At 42.9% G+C, this 13957-nt stretch overlaps 1 protein-coding gene across 3 annotated transcripts in view; it reads left to right on the top strand.

Annotated features, from left to right (window-relative positions):
- LMO1 (LIM domain only 1) overlaps positions 1-11147 on the top strand; it is a 150997-nt gene extending 139850 nt beyond the window's left edge. For all 3 annotated transcript variants that reach the window (XM_061613112.1, XM_061613111.1, XM_061613113.1), the window contains exon 4: positions 10734-11147. In XM_061613112.1, the coding sequence (XP_061469096.1) occupies positions 10734-10839 (106 nt within the window). In that variant the 3' untranslated portion in view covers positions 10840-11147. The remainder of the gene's footprint in view (positions 1-10733) is intronic.
- The last annotated feature ends 2810 nt before the right edge of the window (positions 11148-13957 follow it).

The following is a 13957-nucleotide window of genomic DNA, read 5'->3' as shown; positions in this document are numbered from 1 at the left end:
TTATAACCATTCACTATATGCTCAGAGGCACATGTTACCAAATTCTTCCAAGCTACACAGCAAGTGGATTGGACTGTGAAAGACCAACCCAAATTGTATATGCATTTTTACACATTTGTAGGGCAGTACAATATCTCAGAGAGGAGTTCAGGTCTCCTGCTCCCCTGGTGCATTCACTATAGCTGCCCAATTTCCCTGCTTTTTAAGGTTTGATAGAAATAGCTGTGGCTATAGGTACGTTCTTAAACCACAACTTTTTTTGTCCATTAGTGAATAACAACCATATTTCCCATCTACACACAATCATAAAACCTAGGAGTCCTGACACATTAAGATTCCAGGCTAAAATATCCCACTTGCAAATGAACAATGCAAAGCCAACCCAGTCTTGAAGCCCCTTTTGGGAAATGTTCAGGTTTCAGAGTTTCCAGAGGCAGGAACAGGAGGGAATTTTGTAATTTTGAGGCAACTATGAACAATGCTATCCTGTCATATACTGTAGATAATCTAAAAAGCTCATCTCATGCATGAACTGTGACTTGGCATGCTGCTGCTTAACCACACTAAGGAAGATTGAATTATCAAGCCAAGCTGAAGTTGAACCCCGATAAGACCGAGGTGCTACTCGTGGGGGATAAGAGAAGGTTGGGAGATGTTGACCTGAAGTTCAATGGGGTGAGTCTACCCCTGAAGGACCAGGTCCGCAGCCTCGGGGTTGTACTTGATTCCAGGCTGTCCATGGAGGCTCAGATTTCTGCAGTGAGCCGGGCAGCCTGGTATCAACTACACCTCGTACGAAGGCTGCAACCCTACCTTCCTGTTCATCAGCTCCCACTGGTAGTACACGCCCTGGTCACCTCTCGATTAGATTACTGTAATGTGCTCTACGTGGGGTTACCCTTGAAAACGGTCCGGAAACTACAACTTATACAAAACGCAGCGGCTCGACTACTTACGAATAGTCGCCGCCGGGATCACATCACACCAGTGTTATTCGATCTACACTGGCTTCCAGTTATTTTCCGGGCCCAATTCAAGGTGTTGGTATTAACCTTTAAATCCCTATACGGTCTCGGCCCAGTTTATCTAACGGAGCGCCTTCAATGCCACCAATTATGCCGGCCGACAAGATCAGCCACACAGGGCCTTCTCTCAATCCCGCCGACAAAAACAGCTAGATTGGCGGGAACTAGAGAGAGGGCTTTCTCAGTGGCGGCCCCCACCCTTTGGAACTCCCTCCCACAAGATCTACGGCACGCCTCTTCCCTAAATGTATTCCATAAAAGCTTAAAGACCTGGCTCTTTCAACAGGCCTTTGGGATTTCTGGGGAGGGTTAACTTTTATAACTGATATGCTTCCTACCCTGCACTAGTATTGTTATCGCTCCTGTATCACTGTACTGTTCATATATTGTATTATTGTATTTTACTGTATGGTGTTTTAACCTTTGCATGTACGTCGCCTAGAGTGGCCATCGGCCAGATAGGCGACACATAAATTAAATTTTATTATTATTATTATTATTATTATTATTATTATTATTATTATTACTATTATTATTATTATTAAATCCATTTTTGCTTGACAAAGCATTCAGACAACAGCCTACTTCATGTGTGAATGACACAAAGGTGTCTCCATGTGATTACTGGCAAGTGGAACTGCACTGCTGGCCCTCTGGATGTCCACACCTTGGCATGGACGTCTGCTCTGCCAAAGTAGCTTCTTATAGCCTTCCATGTGATCAGGAGTCCTGATCATGTGGACACCTGTGCACAAGCAGATGGTCATATGAAGGCTTTGACAGTCCAGATGTCCACACCAATACATGAACAGCCAGAGGGCAGGGGCAGCAGCACCACCCTGCTGTGGTGATCCCATGGAGACTCCCTCGTCGGATTCATGTGTGAAGGGTGCTCACCTTTTGGCCGCATGGTGGTAAAAGCAATGACCAGTGATATGTGAATTTGCCATTGAGAGCATCATGGTGATGAATCTGTTCACTTTACACAAAACTCCATTGTTCCACATCTGTACAGTCTCCCAAGCATGCAAACCCAGTACATACATAACGGCTATTCCTCCTTACCAATTCCTATAAAATAATTTAGCTTTTCGTTGAAGTCAGTGTAGTTTCCCCTGGCCAAATAAAATATCCAAAGTGAGATCAAGAATGCTGTCATTTTGGGTGACTGTTATTGGAGAGCGTGTATCAAACACAAAGCTGGCATTATTTGTTTGGAGTAGATGGCCTTTCTATATAAAAGAGTCAGGCACAATAAATCAAACTGTCCCATTTGATAGTCTATTCCACTGAGGTTCTAGTGACATCTAGTGGGTTCAGATAGATATCCCAATTTTTCTGTCTACCTTTGTTGAAAATTACTAGAATATTATAAGATCTCATTGGCTGTCCTAACTTTAAATGTGTCTGTGGTGCCTTTCCCAATGCTGTGTGTAGAAAATATATTGAAGATTTTTGGGTGCTGTGCTGGTGACAAAAAGGTTTCTTCTCTTCTCCTCCCATTGGATGCTGCGGGCCTCTTTTTGTACACAGAGGAATTTCTGAGGCTGCCACAAAGCTTTAGCAGCCCTAATGAAAAATTAGAGCAAAGCTGGCTGGGGTGGGATGGGGATATTCTGTGAAATTTGGCAGAGGCACAATTTTTCCTGGCTTTCCAGACATAGAATTCTACTCACCGTCATAGCAGTTTCAGCCATAGGATCAAAATCCTATATTTATAATTTTAAAAATTGTATTCACTCCTTTCAAGGCTCTCAGGGCAGCCTTTGTGGAGCTATTTCTTTTTATCGTCATAGCAGCCCTATGTTTCATATGATTCCACCACCCTCGAGTTCACACAAGATTCAGCAGAGATTTGAAGTCAGCACTACCCAGGCCAAGCCCAACATTCTAATCGCTGTACCTCACAGTCTTTCAGTACGACTGAACATACGTAAGGTTAAGTTTATATATAGAACACATTTCCAAAAGTTGGACAGGAGGGAACTCCTGCTTTTTTCATAACTTGCATCAGTTTATAAAGTGCTGATGAGCACATAATATTGAAGTTTCTGTATCTGAAGGGAGTGAAACAAAATCAGTGCCTGCCTTGTTTGAGCTCAGTCTGTATCTGTGTTGAGTCTGAAATTGTTTTTATATTTTTTATTAATGTTTTTATGATGCTTTTGTTGTTTATTGCATAAATGAAATAAATAAATATTACTCATACATTACTCATTTTAAGTTAGGGATGGGTGGGTAGCCTGTTGCCCTCCAGATATTGTTGGACTCAAATTTCCATCATCCCCACCTACAGTGGGCAAGGGTCAGGGATGATGGGAGTTATAGTCCAGCAACACTGGGAGGACCACAGGCCCCCATCTCTGTTTTAACTTATAGCCTTTACGTTCTGAAATTGTCCTCCATCACCCAACTCCAGTGCTTTAAAAAATGTCAAAAAGTGTGTCATGGAATAGCCCCCCACACACACTTTCCTAAAATGTGTCACACAAATATATGATCAAAAGTTAAACTCATTTCAGATTACTTGTCTGTGCTGTTAGCACGCTGGTGTTTTTTAAAGCCACAAACTCAAAACTACTTCAGCACTCTATTTCCATTAATTATCTTCTGCAAGTGCACTGTTAGTGTTACTGTCAGCGTTAACTGTTACTTCTAAAATATTTCCTGGCAATAGCTCTGTTGCAATTTGTTAGAGGAGAGCCGGATTTGTTTGTCTTTTTGTTGTTGCTTTTCTTTTCTTCTAAACGTTTGGCCTCGTTTCAAGAATTATAGGCAGTGTTTGAAAGGATCGTAAAGGCAGTTTACCCACTGGTTGTTTTTTTAAAAAACAATGTTATCAATTTAAACATATGGGCTTGGATCCTAAGTGGCTGTGAACAGGACTCTGCTAACAAGAAGATGCTCCTGCCAGCAGAATGGTGAGAAACAATTTTCACTAATTCTCCTCCTCCCCGATGCCTTCTGAAAAGCTGATCCAGAGAGTTGGAGACCATTTTGGAACAGTGTGGAGAGTGATGTGAGAGGATGCAAGGAGGGAGGTGAAAAGAAAATCACCTGTTCCCTTCCCCCCCCCCAGTAGTAGGAATCTTGGCCTTCTGCGACTGAAAACAGCCCTTCCATTTGCAGAAGAGACACTGAGGATCCAAGCCATTGAGTTCAAGGCTGCACTTGTATACCCATTTACCTGGGAGTAAGTCCCACTGAACTCAGTGGGGCTTACCTCTGAGTAAACATGTATCGGATTGAACTCAAAGTGAATGCTTGCTGTAGCATCTTGGCTGATTAGTTTAATCAAGTCCCCTGGCCCTCCAGCTATGTCAGTGTAATATTGTAAAGTATCTTGCATGTAAGGGGCTTTCTTCCTGTACCATGGGGAACCTCTCCGGTGAAGATTATTATTGTAGTAGTAGTAGTAGTATTTATAATACTTTTTGGTGGTTTCCTCAAAAAAGCTATCTTAGACTAGATCAGACCATTTGTCAATCTAGCCCAATATTTCAAACTCTGATAGGTAGCAAATCTCCAGAATTTCAGACACGGAGTTCTTTCATATCACCTGCTGCCCAGTGCTTTTAACTGGATTGGCCAGGAATCGAACTAGGACCTTCTCCACACAAAGAATGTGTTCTACCACCATTTGACATTTGGTCGACTTATCAGTGCACTTCTTCATACCCAAGGCAAGGTGTTCTATTTGTAGGCCTGCAAATGTAAAGTTGAATGAATGTAACAAACTTGTCCTTATAAATCTTTGTATCATGAACTACTCAGGGTGCTATATTGGCTGACATCTGTCAAGTGTAGATCCGGTGGCAAAACAGGGAGAGTGAAGAACAAACCTGTCGATTTTCATTCCTTTCAGTTCCTGATTTTTCCAGTTTTAAGTCCAGTTTCCCCATTTCTACATTCGTCTGTGAATATTAGAACAGAAAGGCTGCATGAAAATCAGTGTCTTTTTGTGCACATTTCTCCTAATATACTCATTTAGGGGAATATACTAATTTGTATGCAAAATATACTCATTTTGTATATATTTTTAGAAGCAATTTCCCCTAATATAATGCATTTTTGTATATGATTTTAATATATGCTTTTTTGTGCATACTTTACCTTAATACACACTTTTTTGCATGCATTATTTTGTTTGGAGAACTACATCGCAAAATTTGGAGGTGTGGATTTTAAAGGACAGCTACATTTCAGATTGCATGTTAATTTGGAAAGTGCAAATTAGGTAGGTTCACATTCAAATGTGAACTGAACAAATTTCTCCCCCAGGTTTGCTGAGGTATAATGTGTGACATGGCCCGGGGCTATTTTGACCCCATTTTGAAATTCTAGCCTGGGAGCTTCCAAAATGTCATTTCTAAAACATAACATATTTCTTCCTTATGCTTTGCAAGGTCTTCTAACCCTGCTTCTTGAAACCTCCGCTGATTTGGCAAGAGGCAGCTGTCAAGCACACTGCACTTGTGCCAGTGGCAAGACTTTAATCTTCATTTTGCATTACTACTCCTTCAGTTTTTTGCTTCTCAGTTTAAGGCAAAAATAAGTAGCGAGTCAGCAGCTGTCTCTTTTTCAGTCAACAAGGGAAACCTTTCCAATTCAGCAAAACACTTAGAGAGACCTGGACTTTTCACAACAAATTTCAAGGTGCAGATTTTAACTAGAGTGATAATTATTTTATAGAAGTCTCCCCAATATAAATCCAAAATCGTAAAGCTAGGTAGTATTGAAAGGAGTTCTGAAATTCTTATCGGGAGAGTAGATATAGGGCACCAAGCTGAATTTTACCTAATCTATTAATTCACCTTTCTCTATTGAAACCATAAGCTTCTTGCCTAATGTCATCATATCAAGCTGTCAGAAAATCTGTGGGACAGCAGAAAATTAACAGTCACCAGAACCTACTGCTACTTAGTAGTTCTAAATGAAGCAAATATTTCTGCAATGTCAGGACTGGTGCCAGGGATGCTGGGGCCCTTGGGCACCAGCCTGCCCCAGGCCCTGGCACCCGCATGCACACAAACATGCCCCACCTACCTACCTTTCTCTTGGTGAATGCTAGTTGTCCTGCAGGCGCAAGCCTGCCATCAACCAAAATGGCGGCCAAGGTTTCTCTAAGGGGTTGATGCCTCCGCTGCCATCTTGGTTGATGGCACTCATGCCTGCTACGCACACGGATCCCTGCCATCAACCAAGATGGTGGCAAAGGGATCAACCCATAAGGGAAACCTCGACCACCATCTCGGTTATGGTAGGCTTGTGCCTGCAGCACACCCAGCATTTAAGTCAAGGGAGAGGTAGGTGGGGCATTCAGGTAGGCGTCACGGGATGGCGTGGCAGTAGAGGGGCTGCCTCGGAGCTCCCTCTCGCAATCTGCAGCAGGGTCGGGAGCCAATGCTGCCATGGATCACAGAAGGGGGCGCTACCCACCTACCCTAAGGGGGGATCCTTAAGTGGCCCCTTGGGACCTAGGGGGCCTTGGTCAGGGCCCGACCTGGGGTGCCGGCCCTGCTCAATGTACAGGTTGGTTGAGGAAGGGTTTCCTTTACCGTTATGTGGCCAATAATTTTTCTACCTAGCTCTGGATAACATTATTTGTTCTTTAGAGATCTTCTGGTAGGCTCTGAACTGCATCTATGTGTAGACATCAGCACATATACTACCACAGTAGCATGAAAACTGCTTCCTAATTTTCTAGTTCCACCCTTCTCAAGCGACATCCAGGTCAGGGATGGCCAATATGGTGCCCTGCAAAGATTGTTGGTGTATAACGTCCATCATCTTTAACCATGCTGCCTGAGGCAGATATGAGTTGGAGCCCGCAACATCTGTGGGACACCATGTTGGCTACCCCTGACTTAGGCACTACTTGAGAAGGATGAGACCAGACCAAGGGGAAGCTGCTGCATTAGTATATATGCTGATGTCCATACATAAATGCTAACCAGAGTCTTCCACATGGGTCAGATGAATGATGTGGTTCCTTTCTATCTGCAAACATTACCTTTTGCTGAGGGAGGAGGGATCAGGTAGGTAACATTCACCTGAGAAGGAACCAAGACCCTTGCTTCCCCGATAGCGGTTCACAAGGACTAGGTCACTGAGAAGCAGCTCTCAAATGACTGCAGACATGTATGAACTGGGACTAAGAGAAGTAAGGACACAGTCCATGAAGGTATCTGAGGATTCTAAGAAGTTCCCCCATGAAATACCTACTTGGACTATGTGCTTACTTTCCTTTGTGAGGCGGGATAATTCTAGCCCTTGTCAACACTTGTTTGACAATAAGTGGGCAAGCCTACTGAGGCTGCAATCCTATACCTATTTTCTCAGGAGAAAACTGAATTTGGTGTGACTTACTTGTGAGTAGATATGCATAGGACTGTGCTATAAATGAATTTTCCAAAGCTTAGAAACATGATTCTCTGGTGGCACAAGGAAGTCTCTTGCTACCAGTGAACAAGTTACCTTGCAATGTGTGTAGCTAGTTCCTAGTTCCTTGCTGAGAGGAAGTAGATTAAGTGGCATCTGAGACCTCCACTCCATTCATACATTCAATGTGCACTAAGTATTCTTCCACAACTTCTCGGGTTATTTTATCAGGGAATTATTGTCTCTTTCCTCCCCCAACCTTTCTTTGTCCTAAATACAGACCAAGAAATATGTGTTATATATCAACTTCTCTAACCTTGCTCTTCAAATAACGATATTTGGAACATTTTTTTAACCTAAATGACATTCTGATAAAATTAGTTAACTGGCACAAGCCTCTCTGACAATTTCCACTCAAAAGAATAATTTACCTTGTATATAGAAAATCTTGCACATCCGTCAAAGATAAACAAAGTCGTGAGGGAATTTCTATATACAGTTCGGTATTGCACATAAGGTAGCAAAGAATGGTCTTTATCAGTTGTAAAAGGAAGGAAGTAGTGTGAGTTATCTTAGGGCTACGGAAATATGGACAACATGATGAGAGCAATAATCTGTAGAATGTTATCTCTGTGGCAGTCCAGTTTCAATTAAAATTTGTGGCTTTGTGGCCACAAATGGGTTATAACCAACATCGCTGTTCCACTCACACAGATTTTCCCTCTCCCCTATGCCCCCCAGCACACCTTCAAAATCTGCTTCAAGGGGTTGGGGACCCTCTGGCTCAGATTTTGGGGGTGCACAGGGAGAAGGAAGGAAGGGTAAAGTCCATTTCATGAGTAGAATGCCCTTTGTGCAGCCTTCAGTACAACCCAATGTTGTGTCTTAGTGATGTGTGAAGAAGGGACGGTGCTATCGTGTTAGTGTTGGTGTCTATAGCTCAGCTGATGGGCTTGGCAAAATTACTTCATCCATACCTAAATGGTGTTATGAGTGGTATTAACATCCCATATCCTGCCCCCATGTCCACATGTTTTGTGCAACATCTGAAGAGATTGGATAATGTGAGCATTCAGGATCCTATATCACATAGAGGGCCCATGCATTCAGCTATATGTTCATAGCTTTGCTCCTTCAGACACCACACTGAAAGTTAAGATATTGGGGATGGAGGGCACATATGAGGATGGGGCCAGCAGGCACGGTCCTGCTCCCCCTTCCTCATATTTATTTATGTGCAGGAGGGAGAATTATGTTGAAGGGGCTATTTTTCTCACCTGCCATTAATCAAAATGGAGATATGGGTTTCAAAGAAAGTAAATAGATACAGGGATCTTATTACATTTGTTCAGCATTCCATATATAATATGAAAGAACGTACCTAGACACAGATTAAAGTTTACGATGGGAAGAGGCCAAGAGAAGATAGTTTTGTGCAAGATCTCATTCAGTAGCTAAGATAAGACCACGATTCTTTTAGACTGCTGTTTCTATCAACTAGACTACACATCAGTTGATTTGGATAGGTATTGTGTAGATCCTTGTTTTTAAGCTAGAAAATTTATTTAGTTTCATTACCAACAGGAGCTTGTTGACTTAAGGTAGTCTTAGAACAAAGGTGTGGTGTTTTTTGGCGAGGGATTACCCATTGAGAGGTCATGCCATGGTTCATGAGTCAGCCTCCCTATTATTTGAGGAGGGGATACAGAAAATGGGAATGCACTGGGGGCATAACCCAGCCAAAGAAAGAGACAGGAGACCCCTTCCTGCCAGTGACTCATGTGAGAAAAGAGCCCAAGAGCCAGAGAAGTCTTTGCCTGCATTGCTAATGAAGCAGCCCTACCTATCTCCTATGACTCCTCCTCAGAACCCTTGGAAGGGAAAAAGGGCTCCTCGTAGCTTCCATGCCACCTCCATGAGGCTGCCCCACTGAAGACAGTATCTGAGGAATCGAGGGCAGATTCTTTAAGCACCAGCAATGTCCTCAGAAAGGGTGGAGCTAGGAACACCAAACTTAACAGCGGTTCTAGATCTGTGTATATGATTAACTTACTAAGTTGATCCTCTGTTTATTCATTAATGTTCATCTATCTGTTTTAGGTAATATTTCTAAATTTTTAAATAAGTATTTTTTTTAAAAAAAGAACTTGACAGCAGGACCATATAAAGCCTCATTTGGCTCCAGCTCCTGGCTGGTGTAATGTCCTAGTGGTGTTTCTACATGGCAGTTTACTGTGGATTCAGTGCTACCCATGCGTGCAAGTTTTTCACAGCATCCACACAATGTCATCCTTACCAAAATGCCATCCTATTCTCCACCACCCTTATTTATATTTTTATTTCTTCAGATTTTCTGCAGAAACAGTAAATCCAGTTTGAATGGGGAAATGATATGGGACATGAGTTTGAGAAGGTCGTCATCATGTGAACGCTGTGCAAAACTTGCATGCGTGGGCAGCAATGAATCCACATCCTGCTCCACAGTGAGCTGTCCAGGTCTTGTTCCCCCGTCTGGACACCTGCTGAGTTGTACCAGTTCTCACCTGCAGGTCTCAGCCTGGTGGTGGCCATAGGACACTATGAGAGGCAACTGATCAGAAGGGTCCAACTCATGAAAGGGTTGTCAGAAGGGTCCCATGCAATCTCAGGCTGAAACAAATTGAGCAAGCTTGATTTTTGAGGCCTGAGATCACAGGGTAAATTTGACCTTTCTAATTATCAGTTATAATTGATGACAACCTAAGACCTTTTGATACTAGAGGCAAAAAAATCTAAATCGTGCTCTTCCCTCCTATATATAAAATATAATTTTAAACTAAATTACAGGCCATTTCTTATACTTTAATATTTGCCACTTGGACCAAGTCACCTAATTCAGCCTAATGGCAGGGCCAGTCCCAGTTATTGGGTCTCTTAATGACTAAATTGCTCAGAGCAGCTCAAAAAGAGTGATTTGAATCTATCTATGCATGAATATCTCTATTTTCACAAGCTTATCCTGCCATATGACCCAGTTTTATGTTCTTCTGATCTTTGCCTTTTTATGTTTTTAACTTGTGATTTTATGTTGATTTTACCTATGTTGCTTTGAGTAGTTCCCCCCCCCAATTTAGCAGTATAGAAATGTATGTTTAAATAAAATAAATAAACACAATAAACATTTTCAGCTGGCACATCTACCTCTGTGTTTCTCAAAAGCCAATGGAAGATAGTACTTTAAAAGGATGTATTATTCACCTATCTGAGATTAGTAAAAACAGATCCTTTCTTTAAAATATGTGGTTTGATTTCCTCATGCCAATCATTTTTTTCCCTTCTGTACTGCAGATTTTGTGTGGGAGACAAATTTTTCCTGAAGAACAACATGATCTTGTGTCAGATGGACTATGAGGAGGGGCAGCTGAATGGAAGCTTTGAGCCCCAAGTTCAATAACAAACCCTGCTTTGCTGAAACACTGTGGGATGGACGTTCAGCCGCACTAGCAGTGAAGGGCGTCTGTCAGCTTGCCTGCAATATTTTTTTAATTCTTGGTCCACAAAGGACTCCATACATTGTAGTATTTTCCCCTCCCCACAACACAAAGCAGTTTCAATTTTAGATGTACAGTTGTGCCTGCTTAGCTGAGCACTGCATTGCCTGTATGTTCGTGAGTTTGGGGGGGGGTTGGGGGAGGGCTCTGTACAGTCTGTTTTTTCTGTATATAAACTGGAACATTTATTTTATGAAAAATGTAATGCAATTTTATTACAGGTGTGAATTAAAAAAAATATGAATGTTTCCTGGTTATCTTCAGCTGTTATTTATTCAGGCCCTGTTGTCGTAGGAAGAAACCATGTCACTCAGCCCACGCAGGCTTCTCTACCTGAAAGGAACTGCAGAAAAGCAGCTCTGTCCTGGGTCTCTGCAGTAGCCTGTGAATTAGGCTTAAGAAAAGAAGAGAAGGAAGGTTCATTTTAGCTTTCTCCATAACATACTTTTTTTCTCAATGCAGGGAGCTTTTTTTCTATATTAAAGAACATTTAAAGAAGCTGGCAGCCTGAAGTGGCATAATCAAGCAAAGCAGGAGGCACCAATGCGGCCACAGAGGTCCCTGCCACCTCCCCACCACAGGGTCCCCGCCATCCCTGGCTGAAATTAGGCTTACAAGGAGCATTCTACTGTAGCCACTATATAGGCGCAGTGAGTGCTTGGCAGCAGGGGTGGTGGTGGTGGTGGTAGCCACGACAGTTTCTGCTGTTTGCTGTTTGCCCCCACAGGGCCAAAAAGGTTGGTGACCCCTTCTTTACCATTTGATTCTGCTGACTGTATAAACAGGCCTTTGGAGGAAAAGGAGAACTTTTGCAGCGAGAACTGTTGAGAGGTTCCAGAGGACATTAGTAGAAAAGCATTTCATTAGAAATGATGACCCCCAAGCCAAGTGCACACTCACAGCAGCTACAGCTGTGCACTCAGAGCCTCCTTAGAAAAATAGTAATGAGTAGCAGCCTAGGTGAGTAGAGCCAGTGTGGTGTAGTGGTTAGAGTGTTAGACTAGGACCTGGAAGACAAGGGTTCGAATCCCCACACAGCCATGAAGCTCACTGGGTGACCTTGGGCCAGTCACTGCCTCTCAACCTCAAAGGGAGGCAATGGTAAACCTCTGAATGCTGCTTACCATGAAAACCCTATTCATAGGGTAGCCATAAGTCGGGATTGACTTGAAGGCAGTCCATCTCTCCAGATGCTGGGGTGGAGCCATCAAGCCACCGGCCTCACACTGGTGACACTGCAGCTTCCTCACACTAGCAGAGCCAATCTCACCGGTGCACCTGCACAGCCACATCATTGCCCTGGCCCCATCCAGCTGAGCTATGCAGCAATTGCACAGATCAGCTGTGCAACAATGAGAAGAGGAACAGTGTCCCTTGCCATTATTTAAGTATGGTACTGTGCACCTGGCACAGCAGCTGGATTCAACACCTATCTGCATGTGTGCTTGGTTATTCCTCCAGCTACACGTGCATATGTCACCCGCAGCAGGACTGAGGATGTTATGGAGCCATTGCGAACGACATCACATGTCATTTCCAATATAATATTTTATTCCAAGATTCCACTGACCATTAGTTACCTTTAGTATCACCTTGAAAGAAGACAAATTTGTATCATGGCTGTCTAGGTCATCCTGAGGGAATGGGTGGCAGCTTTGACCAGGAAAAAGGTAGAACACTTTTAAAATGTAATTTGTCTGGAGCATATTTTGTTGATTTGGCTGTTATTATTCATAGCAAAGTGTCCAAACTGCAGGATATGACTGGGTTTGGCTGTAAATACTAAGCTATGGTTTGTTGAACAAGCTCACATACAATAGTCACATGCACATAATATAATCAGCCATGGTTTACTGTTAACCGTGATAAACCATTGCTGCCTGATCAATCTCATTTCATTCTTCCTTTGGCACAAGCAAAAATACAAGCAAAGATGCTACAATTAAGCTTGGCTGCTTATTCCTTGGGGGATTAACCTGGGGGTACATCCCGTTCCTGTTATTTCCAAACCTGGATGTGTTGCTCTTTACCAAGCCATAATCCAACCATAACCCATGGTTTAAGGCAGCCTTTCCCAACCTTTGGGTCCCCAGACGTTGTTGGACTACACTTCCCATAATTCTTGATCATTAGCCATGCTGGTTGGGGCTGATGGGAGTTGTAGTCCAACAACATCTGGGAACCCAAAAGTTGGGGAAAGCTAGGTTAAGGCTTGCAAGGGATTGTGGCTTGTTCTAAGGAACAAACCTTGGTCCTAGGCTCAGACATAATGGGAAGCCAAGTTTAATTGCAGCTTCTTGGTTTGCTTCTCCCACTTGCATCAGGGGAGGTGTGAAGTGGGAACAATCGGGCAGCATGCACCAGTATGCTATTCATTCATGGTAAATGGCAATATGCCAGCAACCATGGCTTATCATGATGTGCAAATGTGGCCACTCAAACCATGGCTTCTTTCATCTAATATTGGTTTGTTGCCTGTGAAAAGCTTTTTGCATCACCAGTACTCATACCATTAGAGAAACAGGGCAGGTTACACAAATGTTCTTCTCAAAGATGTTTGACTGCTTTCACTACAACCCTGAGCAAAATAAAAGAAACCAAAAAATCACAACCATCCTAAAGCATCTCTCCCTTCCCCCATTCCTGGACACTCCTGACAAAGGCTCATTAGCCCTCTTTGTTAACCCTTTCCTCTTAATCCTTCCAAACAAAAATTCCTTCCACAGTGAGCACTTTTCCCCAACCCAGTACTAAAATCTCACTGGGCAGCAAACTGAATAACAGGTATTAGAAATGACTTGAGTCCTTGGGATATAAAAGGCGATAGATGGATTTTTGCAGCGCAAGACTTTTTAGTGGGAGGTGAAGGGGTGGCGGTGATTGAGGGAGGCTAGCACAGCAGAGAGCTTATCACAGTACTGCTGAGCCTGGCAGCACCTTAGAGAGAAGTTGGGACATAATATGTAAGAGTGGATTATATCTTCTTTTCTAGGAATTCCTGTTGTCTATGGAAAAGGGATC

The sequence above is a fragment of the Rhineura floridana genome, chromosome 2 (assembly GCF_030035675.1).
Source record: "Rhineura floridana isolate rRhiFlo1 chromosome 2, rRhiFlo1.hap2, whole genome shotgun sequence".
NCBI classification, from domain to species: domain Eukaryota; kingdom Metazoa; phylum Chordata; class Lepidosauria; order Squamata; family Rhineuridae; genus Rhineura; species Rhineura floridana.
The sequence above is the reverse complement of the archived record's forward strand: the minus strand, read 5'-3'. Positions and strand labels throughout refer to the sequence as shown.